The sequence below is a fragment of the Musca vetustissima genome, unplaced genomic scaffold (genome assembly GCF_032173495.1).
Source record: "Musca vetustissima isolate MV318-11 ecotype Yass unplaced genomic scaffold, APGP_CSIRO_Mvet_v1 utg30379, whole genome shotgun sequence".
In the NCBI taxonomy this organism is placed as follows: Eukaryota; Metazoa; Arthropoda; class Insecta; order Diptera; family Muscidae; genus Musca; species Musca vetustissima.
The window spans coordinates 26,434-38,661 of NW_026885927.1; the positions used below are offsets into that span (position 1 = coordinate 26,434).

Genomic DNA, 12,228 nt, shown 5'->3' on the forward strand with positions numbered 1-12,228 from the left:
CTTGCGCAAGTAACCATGCTATGTATTATCGATCATTGTCAAAAACTTTATGTAAGAATTAACAGACGGAATCGAAAAATAAAACTATGTGTCAGATGAACCGCTAAATGTTGGCCGATCATCATCAAGGCATGATGATCCCCTTCCCCGTGTAAAATCCGGCTATGTTTGGAACAAAATTCTGAACCCTATGTATTATCGATTATTGTCAAAAACTTTATGTAAGAATTAACAGACGGAATCGAAGAAAAAAATTGTGGACGTTGGAGTCTAGTCACAACTCCGCAGTCATGATTGTACAAGATCATTAAACAGTTGTTATACCCCTACATTTCAGCACTTAGTACAACATATGTGGCAAAATGTCCCTACTATTTTAACATTTCATATTAAAACTCTTTGAATTTATTGAAATAATCCCAAATCAAAGGCTACACACAAAATAATTTCATTTCAACAAATTCATGTTTTTTTTATTCAAGGTACTCTCTTTTTTACTTACACTTGTAATCCACTGCAATAGAAAAACACAAGGTTACCTTTGGTGGTCATTACCATTACTATAACTACACAATAAAAATATTATTCCCTAAATATTAACTACAGCTGTAAAAATTAATGTATTACTCTTTTTCTCTACCATTCTCTGTCTGAGCATGAGAAAAAAAATTATAATATTTATTATTCCCCCGCACAATGTACACAGCCATGGAACCTTATGTTTTCCTTTGCTCATGCATACAATTTATTTATTTTTCTTACTTGTCTTATTCTTCGTCTTCTTTGACTTTGTTGTGTTAATTAATTTCATAATTTTTTCCCTCATACTTCGTTTATACAATTTTTCATTTAGTTTTATTTCTCTTTCTCTCTTTTCATGGCACTGGCACTTAATGACCAAGGTAAAAAAGTAAGCGAAACAAAAATATTTGACTTTATCCTCTTTCGTTTTTTTTAACCTACGTACTTACATGCATTTTGCACAAAATTAATTTGTTTTGTAAATATTTTTTTTTCATTTTTGTTGTATTTTTTGTTTAATAATTTATCCTTCTACTCGGTGGTCATATATCGGAGTATGACTACATAGCCCACCACCATTTGCCATCCTTGCCCACTATTACCCATGGGTAATCGGGGGATGTTGGCCAGTCTGCTTACTTTGCTGTGATATTTTGGTTGGTTACGGTTGGGTCCATTCATCTTTTACGAAAATATACATTTACAAATTTAATTATTATTGGCTTGGGATTTTATTTTCTGTGTGTGTGTGTGTGGGGGGGCTGGGAGGATATTTGGTGGCCTGAATTTGTTGTCTGTGTGTTTTTACCATGACTTTAATGTCGTAGTAGTGTCGTCCGCCACAGCATAAAGATGATTGCCAAACACAGCTGCATCCATAGACTGTGCTGGAACATTTGAGAACTGTATCTGCTGTGTGTAGATGTCGCCGATGATGGTGTCACTCCATTGCCCAGTGCGGCCATGCCTATACTTTGTGTTGTTGTCGAAAACGTTGTCGTCTCCAAACGTTGAACATCAACTGTAATAATGAATGAGCGACAATGAGAGACAAACAAGAGTTTGTTTATATACAATTGCATAATATAATAATTTGTCTGCACAGATTGACAGTTAAACTTATTATCGAAAATGTAAATATGTTTTAAAATTATTTTTTAAAACGAAGGAAATTGCATGTGGGAAATTTTTGATAAAAAAAAAAAAATGAAAAAAAAACCGAGGAAGGAAAAACACAACAAATAACAAGTGAAACCTGTAAGGAAAGTAGTAAAGTCGGACGGGGCCGACTATATGATACCCTTCACCACTATGGGTATTTTAAACAGGGCTATTATCATGAAATTGTATGAAATAAAATATGTGATATTTATCTAAATGTGAAACGACCTAGATATATCCATAAACATGTCATTCGTTTGTTACAATGGGACAAAAGTATGTAAATCGACTTCAAACAAATATCCGTTGTCATCTGTTGGGCTATGTCTGTACTTCTAAAAAACGCAACTAAGTTATTCTATGCTCAATTTTGTACGTTGTACAAAATTTGATGTCAATCTGACAAACATAAGGAGTTTGATGCACAATTTACTTAAAATCGGACGAAAATATTTATGGAAGTTATATCCAAATATGGACCGATTTCAACGAAATTTATCCCAGTTTAGGTTCAACTTATTTCTGTACTTCTAAAAAACGCAACTACGTTATTCTATACTCAATTTTGTACAATTGCAAAATTTGATGTCAGTGTGACAAACATGAGGAGTTTGATGCACAATTTACTTAAAATCGGACGAAAATATTTATGGAAGTTATATCCAAATATGGACCGATTTCAACGAAATTTATCCCAGTTTAGGTTCAACTTATTTCAGTACGTTTTGTTCCTATCAGACATATATTGGTTCGTTGGTGCGTCAATAACTTAAAATCAATCGATAAAATATAAGGTAGCTATATCTAAATATCAACAGATTTCACGAAACTTAACACACATCATTCTGACTTAAATTCAGTACGCTATGCAACATATGAACTTTGTACATTATACCAAATTTCGTGGAAATCGAAAATATATGAAGACTTTAGTGCACCATTTACATGAAATTGGACGAAACTATTATTGGGAGCTATATCTAGATCTGAACCGATTTTCACGAAACTTAACACACATCATTCTAGACTTAATTCAGTACACTATACAAAATTTTGTGCAAATCGAAAGATATATAGCGACTTTGGTGCACCATTTACAGGAAATCGGACGAAACTATATATGGGAGCTATATCTAAAACTGCACCGATTTTCACGAAACTTGGCAGACATCACTCTAGGCTCAATTTAGTACGTTGTACCAAATTTCGTGAAAATCGAAAGATATATAGGGACTTTGATGCACTTTACATGAAATCGGACGAAACAATATATGGGAGCTATATCTAAATCTGGACCAATTTTCACGATACTTGGCAGACATCAGTCTAGGCTCAGTTCAGAACGTTATCCCAAAGTTCGTGCAAATCGCAAGATATATAGGGACTTTGGTGTACCATTTACATGAAATCCGACGAAACTATATATGGGAGCTATATCTAGATCTGAACCGATTTTCACGAAACTTGCCAGACATCACTCGAGGCTCAATTCAGTACGTTATACAAAATTTCGTGGAAATCGAAGTATATATAGGGATTTTGGTGCACCATTTACATTAAATCGGACGAAAATATATGGGAGCTATATCTAAATCTAAACCGATTTTTCCCAATTTCAAAGGGGTTCGTCCTTGAGCCAAACAATTGAGCTGTGCCAAATTTCATCCAAATCGGATTATAAATGCGAACTGTACTTTGTGTACAATTTAACACCAACAGACGGACGGACGGACATGCATAAATCGACTTAAAAAGTGATTCTATGCATATTCTCAAAAGGAGCTATGGGTATATCTCGTTTCCTTTCGCCTGATACAAACCTATGCACAAAGACATAATACCCTGTACCACAGTGTGGTGAAGGGTATAAAAAAGTGTTATGTTAGGCCTGACCGAACTTTGGATACCCGCCATCATAGATATACTGAAAGGTACTTGAAATGAAAATATAGGGAACATACTAAAAAGTGAACCTATACCGACAATTCTACAAACCGATTTATGTAAACCATTATGTACACCAAATACAAATTTCAGCGATTTTTAAGGAGAATTCTTCCTAAAATCTGAAAAGCCCAAAACCTGGACAGATGCTGATAATGCAAGGTAGAGTGGAACATGTGTGTAAAATCCTCAAACTACTGCAATTAAGAGTGCAAAGTTATATCAGACTAAAAGGCGTCATCATTATATGAGGGACTATGGTTAATGAATGGTCGATATAGCTCAAAATCGAAACCAATATTTTAGTTTTGTATCTCAATATTTTCCTACAGGAGGTATCGTTACATGGGGGAGATGCCCAAATGATGGCCGATATATTTCATTATCGTCAGGTTCCAGTTTTTTTTACACCCTTCACCACACTGTGGTACAGGGTATTATGTCTTTGTGCATATATTTGTATATATCTATGATGGCGGGTGCATATATTTGTATATATCTATGATGGCGGGTATCCAAAGTTCGGTCAGGCCTAACATAGCACTTTTTTATACCCTTCACCACACTGTGGTACAGGGTATTATGTCTTTGTGCATATATTTGTAACAGGCAAAAGGAAACGAGATATACACATAGTTCCTTTCGAGAATATGCATACAGCCACTTTCTACCGAAAAAAAACCGAAAATTAGAGGGTACCCTTATATGGCGGCTACCCGAAGAAATTGATTTATATTTATATTTTTTGTGGGGAGACTTGCTACCCAATAAGAACTCGAAGTACTAAATTACAGCCAAACTCAAAACCCCCAAAATACTGAAAAAAGGGGTACCATTATATGGGGGCTACCAGAAAAAATGGACCTATATTTATAATTGTTAGTGGTGGGATTTAGTACATAATAATAACCCAATGTACCAAAATTTAGCGAATTGAGTTGAAAAACGAAAATTGGGTGGTACCCTTATATTTTTTACGCTGATTAAGAATATATACACCTTATATGGTCGGAAATGATTATTTCGGTGAGTTACAAACGAAAAAAACACACTATGGTGGAGGGTATAAAAAGGGGTTTATATGGAGACTACCCCTAAAAAGGGGCGAATATTAATAATTTTTTGATAGGAAGATTTGTTACCATATACGACTACAAAATACCAAATTACAGCAAATTTTGTTGAAAAACGCGCTTAAGAACCCCAAAATACGGAAAATTTGAAGGTACCCTTATATGGGGGCTACCCGAAAAAATTAACCTTTATTTATAATTTTTTGTGCAGAGATTTGCTTCTCAATAGGAACTCAAAGTACTACATTACAGCCAACACAGCCGAAAAATACGCTTTTTCGGTTCAAAAATGAGTCACCGATGTTAGTAGACAGACATTTGCTATTCTAATCATCCTGGGATAAATAGCAACGTCAGTGCCAAATTTCAAAGCTCGAATTTAAATATTGGGATCTTTATCGTAATTTCAACCTCGATGTAACATTTTATTCTGATAAAGAATATATCGATTTAATGGGGTCTCCGACGAATCTTTCGAGGTGTTTGCAAACGAATGACAAGATTATGGAGCCCAAAATAAGTACGGACAGGACTAAAGTATAGACCCGACTAGAAGGTACCCTACATCATTTTTGGTATATACAAGACATGTTTCTAAGAATCTTCTATAAATCTAATGCATATCTTTACATAAACTGGCCTCAATCAATCTTTACACACGACATTCGGTTGTCTATGCAAAATATCATGTCAATCGAGCAGGTATTTAGACCATTGGTACACCTAAGTTCTGTATGTGTCTGCGATGTACTATTTACAGAAAGTCCTTAAAAATTATATATCTTTGATATTTTCTAAATCGGATCAGATTTGCAGAGTGAGGCATATGTCCTTCATTCTATACACACTTCGGTTTGATGTGCAAAATTTCGTGTCAATCGAACAAGCATGGGATCAATTGTACTTCGTTAAAACTATAACGTGACAATTATTTCGCTTGAGGAAGGTAAACCTTGATTAGTACATCATAATTTGTTTGCCTAAAGTCATGACAATGCGATCTCTTAAAAAACGACTCAAGCCGGCTCCTTTTTGCCCCATTGCAAACGACATCGGACTTACATCCCGGACTTGGCTTCCAAGACTTCTATTTATTTCCGCACATTGGGGAAAAATTCGTGGTGAAGGATTTTTGTCGCCAGAAAATGCAACTGAAACGTTAAAAACTAGTTCTGGAGATGTCTCAATCGGAGTAGACAATATGCTCGATGTGCACACATTCCACTCTGTCTCCCGAGGAAATTTTATTTGTCAATCCGACAGACTTAGGAACTTTAATGGATCATTAACATTAAAATGGAGTGTTATTTGAAACCTAGCTTTTCTGCAATCACCAATAAAATCTCAATTCGATGGCCTGTGCAGAATCTCGTGTTAAGCGGACAGACGTAGGTTTCAATGTACATAATTTGCATGAAATCGGACGAAATCATTAAATTTAAAACTGTTGCTTAAAACTTTCTCAAAAACCATATTTTCATTCATTCTCACTCCACATGGCATCCTTCACTTACCCTTTATACTGTATGTCTTGTAATCGGCAAATTCCTCACCCGGACCCACAGCTGATGGTATTGTCGCCAGACATGTCAGTTCAATTTTACCATTTGGCAAGACATGATCTTCAGTCAATTCAATATTTAGTTGACTAACTGAAAACATGCCTTTCTCCTGTTGAGCCTCGGTAACGGCTGCCGCAGCAGCTGCAACACCACTACCACCACCAGGATGTGACAATGGCCTACTACCGTACGTGGCAGCAAATGCATTCATCGGACCGGCATTTGGTGGAATTCCCAATTCATTGTTGAGATTGGGTGGTTGTGGACCAAAACCGCCGCTATTCAAAGTGTTGCGTATAATACCCAGTGGATTTTCGTGAACGTGACGATATTTGCGAGAACTTCGACTGCAATGAAAATAAAGAAAGAAATGGGAAAATGAATTGTATTAAGCAGTGACAGAAAAACGAGTGTTAAAATGAAATGTAACCAGTGAGCGGAGCAGTATAGTCGGACGGGGCCGACCATGCGATACCCTACACAACTACCACGAACTCTAACTTTCTGAGGATGTTTATTCCGAGTCTGATTAATATTTCGTGATATTTGCCCCCTAGGTTAACAACACCTCTTCCTTACTTTTTTCGAATATTCAGTACAATCCTTCTATTTAATTGTCCAGATTACCTTCACGGTGGGTTGTGTTGTGAATTTCGGATTATACTCTACTCGAAAACACACAAAAAATTATGTTTTCGGTCCATTTCATCCCAAAATTTTAATCTGATCATCACCGAAAATTGTAGGCGTTGTTCTTGACCATAACTGGAACTTCATGAAAAATTTCAAAGCCATCAGCGCGATATTTCTCCCTCTAATGTGGTAATGGGTTACTAAATAATATCTGAATACGTAAGCATCTGTAAATATTTGACTGTAACTCCCACATCTGAGTAGACACATCACTATATTTGGTATCAATTTAAAGGCCAACCACTCCTCTTGGATATGCTATTAACTCCTGGGGTCTACATCCTCCAGGAGTAAATATATATGCCATAGAATACAAATTTTGTCATTTTTCACACAAAAGTCAGGGTCCATTTGACCCGCTAAATATTGACCGATCTTTATCAAAACATGCATGCTTATTCTCTGGCCCGATCCACTTCTCCATGCAAAAATTCGCGGTGTTTGGGCCATAATTGCGGCCTCTGGAGCGACCAGAAAAACCGACAAAAATTTAGTATTTGGTCCATTTCATCCCCTAAATATTAACCGATCTTTTCCAAAAACAATAGGGGTATATTGGCCAGAACCCATCCTACATGCAAAATTTCGTGAAGATTGGTCCATAACTGTGGCCTGTATCGTGTTTACAAATTATAATGGACAGACGGACGGACACACATGTCTAGATCGACTCAGCTAGTCGAGATATGACGATCGGTATACTTAAAGGTGTGTCTAGGACCAATATTTCGCGGTGTTACAAACATTTGGGGCTGCACAAAGCTATAATACCCTGACAACATAGTTGTGTAGGGTATAAATATTTATACAAGGATAATTAAGGGTGAACAACCGTCCATCTGTCTTTCGATGTGTTTTTTGGTATGATTACCAGATGCTGATGAAATTTGGTAAAAGTCTCTTAATTGGTCTAAGGACGAACTATTAAAATTGGTGAGAATAGGTTCAGATTTTGATATAGCTCACATATATATTTTCGTCCTTTTTCGGGTGATTGTTTAATCACAAGCTTACAATTTTCCGATCAATACGAAAATCTGGATAGAATTATAAACTGGTTAACCGCAGCTTAGTCATGTATAATTGATGACTATATTACACATATACCCATCAGCTGTGTCACTTATACATACACCTACCACATGTAGACTACCTATAATTAAAGAACATAAACTGAATATTACAAATGAATGAATTGACAGGTTTTTTTTTTGTTCGTTTTCCATCCACAAAAGTGCCACTGGCGATATTTTAACTACCGCGATAATGGTTTCGATAACAACAAGTGTATAAATAAACAAACATAACTGCAAAAATATTTTTAATATTTGCATTTTGTGATTGATGGGTCGTCGGCGGGACGGACGGAAGTTTTGGCAGAATATTTAAACATTTTATGGTCTTCTTTTGCCAGTATGTCATAAAATAAATAAATGAAACGAAAAAACGCAATTGCATTCGGGCTACAATTTTATTACATTTTCCGCAAATACACACATACTCAAAAACATATGTAGGTGTGTGTGTGTGTTTGGATGCGCAAAAAAATTGCCATAATGCATGCGAACCAGCAAAAGGTGTCGTTACTCGAGAGTAAACAATGCCATACACCAGAAAAAATAAAAATTTGCCATGTATCCATAGTTACGTGAAAAGTATGGTGCGCCCATCCAGACGGTGCTGTTAAATATATATTTTTTTGTTAAAAGATAGCTGTGCTATTTTATGGTGCATCCATAAAATAAAATCGCATTCAACGCAAAAAATAAATAGTTAAAAGATATACTCTCCGAGGGTAATGGTCGTTGTTGGCCAAATTGCACATTTATGGCATGGCATTGACACATTTAGCCATGGGGTCACACACTATCTGTGTTTTTACAGTTCAAAAGTCACAATATTAAGTTACAGATTAATAAAACAAATATGAAATATGGTGTTATATATGAAAACTTTAAATGGATGACGGGATTTGTTTAATGGAAAATAAATAAAGGTGAATTATTTAAGGGTGAATAATACCAACCGTGCTGGCTACTATCTCAAGCAAATGAGACAGCTCTTGGAGTGTTTGAGTGAAAATGTCTCCGAAAGATCTATGGGCGATCTGCGTCGACGGTGAATATCGCCGTCGAATGAACCATGAGGTGTACTATTTATTTTCAGATATCAACATAGTAAGAAGTATCGAGCTCCCACGACTAGGTCATGTTGTGAGAATGGGTGAGGATGTCCCAGCTCTAAAGGGATATAAAAGCGAGCCAACTGATGGATCACGTACAGGGGGAAGGTCACGATTTCGATAGATACATCAAGTGGAAGAGAAGAGAACAGTGCATGGTCTTTGGAATTAGAAAAACTGCACACAAGATCGTGTATTAACACTAGATTGCCGAAAGCGATCATTTTGACGGTTTTTCAATTTCAAGTACAAAAACAATTGTGTATATTATGACACAGCTTTTTAAAATTTGGTAACTTTTTGCACCACATAGAACTACGTTCATTAATCATAGTAGCTGCTTTCTCCCCTCTTTCATTCCCCGTATTCACATGTGCTATACCTATACGGCCTAAAATCGGTCATATTGACCTCTTGTGAAATATTAAATAATCAAACAAACTTATATGACCAGATCAGTACAACAAAATCGAAACCCGTTTGCTACTCTAGAAACACAAAGGAACACACAAATCAGGAAAAATATTTTTTTATTTCCAGTCGATTTCACTCATAGAGTATAGACTTCCTGTTTTTTGAACATTTTGTCCGCGTTCTTATTTTTCAAAAAGGGAAACTCGGGAGATCTCTCACCGAAAACAAATAATAACAAAGTTGTGTATGATTGTAAATAATGCAAAAAATATTAAAAAATAAGTTTAAAACAATTTCTTTACAAAATAAAAATTCTTTCAGAATGAGGTCATTTTGACCGATTTTAGGCAATATAGGTATATACAAAATTCCAGTCTTTCTAGTGTTAAGAATGATATGTATTAAGTGAAACTTAAATGGGGCCAAAAAAAATTAAATGTAGCTGTCATGAATTTTGTCGTCCGATTTTATGTAAATGGAGCTGAAGACAAAAAATTTCGAAGCAAATGGTCATCTACCATTGACTATATGAGCTCAAATTGAAATCAAAGTCATGATTCGATTGTCACAATAGTTGGGCATATATGTCCAGCAATTTTAATAAAAGGAAAGTAGTAAAGCCTAACAATAAAAATAAAAATATAAAATATTTTTTTTTCAAATGAAATATGAGTATTGAGACAGACCAATAAAAAAACAAGTAAGGAAAGCAGTAAAGTCGGACGGGGCCGACTATATGACACCCTTCACCACTATGGGTATAGTATTAAAAAAATGCATCCTAACAGAAGGGCCATTAACATGAAATTGGATGAACTAAAATATGTGACCTTTATCTAAATGTGAATCGACTTGGATCACTCCATAAACATGTTTTTCGTTTGTTAGTGTCCCATTGTAACAAACGAATGACATGTTTATGGATTATGTAAATCAATTTAAAGCAAACATCAATCGGGAACCCGATGAATATTTGGAGCCCAATTAACACGAAATCGGTCAGAAATCTATATGGGTTACATCTGTACTTCTACACGCAATTACGTCATTCTATTCTGAAAAACATGAAGAGTTTGGTGCAACATTTACTTAAAATCGGATAAATAGAGATATGGAAGCTATATCCAAATATGAACGGATTTCAACGAAAATTGTCACAGGTTAAGTTAGACTAATTTATGCACGTTTTGTCCTTATGGTCATATTTTGGGTCCTTGGGTCCTACTTAAAATCGGACGACACTATATGGAAGCTATATCTAAATCTGGACGGATTCCAATAAAACATGATAAAACATGGCTATACTATTGTAAATACGTTGTGCAAAATTTTGTGCCAGTCTGCCTAACTTTGAGTCTATATCTAAATCCGATTTCAGCAGACTTGACACATGTTATGTTGTAAAAACTTTAGTACGTTGTGCAAAATTGTGTGACAATCGGCCTAACTTTGGGTTTTAAAAACGGACAATTTTGAGGAGACTTTACACACATCATTCTAGACACAATCCAGTACGCTATGTCAAATTAAAATAAAATCGGGCGTAAGTATGAGGGAGCAATATCTAAATCTGAACCGATTTAAACGAAACTTAACACACATCATTCTAGACTCAATTCAGTACGTTATGCCATATTTCGTCCAAATCGAATACATTTTGACTTTGGTGCACCATTTGTATTAAATCGGTCGAAAATATATATGGGAGCTATATCTAAATATGAACCGATTTTCAAGAAAATCAACACAAATCATGCTAGATTCAATTCAGTGCGCTATGTCAAATTTCGTGGAAATCTAAAGAAATATAGGGAGTTTGGTACACCATATACAATAAATCGGTCGAACATATACGTGGGAGCTATATCTAAATCTTAACCGATTTTCAAGAAATTTTATACACCTCATTCTAGACTCAATTCAGTAAGCTGTGCTAAATTTCGTGCAAATCGGAAGATATATGGGGACTTTGGCACACCATTTACATTAAATGGGACGATAATATATATGGGAGTTATATCTAAATCTGAAACGATTTTTCCCAATTTCAATAGTGTTCCTTGGACCAAATTAGCGACCTCTGCCGAATTTCATCCAATTCGTACCATAAATGAGACCTATACTTTGTTTACAATTTAACATGAACGGACAGAAGGACATGCGTAAATCGACTCAGAAAGTGATTTTATGGATATTCTCAAAAAAATCATGTGTCTATCTCGTTTCCTTTTGTCTGTTACAAACATATGCACAAAGACATAATACTCTGTACCACAGTGTGGTGAAGGGTATAATGATTGAGAAGATATTGGGACTATATATAAATAATAACCGATTTTAACCAAATGTGGTACATATTGTTTTAGAATAGATTTGGATATTGGTGTCAATTAATAGGACCTATGGAAAATTTCGTATCAATGGAAAGTATATACAGGGTGAGATTAAAAAATTGCAATCGATTTCAGACTGCTGCCATTTCTAAGCCACTCGTCCCACAGCTGTTAAAATTATTCCAGTAACAGCTCATTATACTGTTTACAAGCGTACAAATTTTTTCAGAAAAAAAATTATTCGTGTCACTCGTGTCGCTCGTTACCGTGATGCCGGTAGAGTAGCCCGATTTCAAGGACATGGACGGAAGAAAACAGCAACATCAGCAGAAATGGTTCGAAAA

At 35.5% G+C, this 12,228-nt stretch overlaps 1 protein-coding gene across 1 annotated transcript in view; it reads right to left on the bottom strand.

The window, feature by feature from the left end:
• Nucleotides 1-1,337: 1,337 nt before the first annotated feature.
• The window catches only part of LOC133333304 (uncharacterized), a gene marked incomplete at its 5' end in the record, with an annotated part of 42,043 nt that continues 31,152 nt past the window's right edge, over nucleotides 1,338-12,228 (bottom strand). Inside the window, 2 exons of the mRNA XM_061541619.1 lie at nucleotides 1,338-1,543; nucleotides 6,215-6,609. Coding sequence (XP_061397603.1) covers nucleotides 1,338-1,543; nucleotides 6,215-6,609 — 601 coding nt within the window. The remainder of the gene's footprint in view (nucleotides 1,544-6,214; nucleotides 6,610-12,228) is intronic.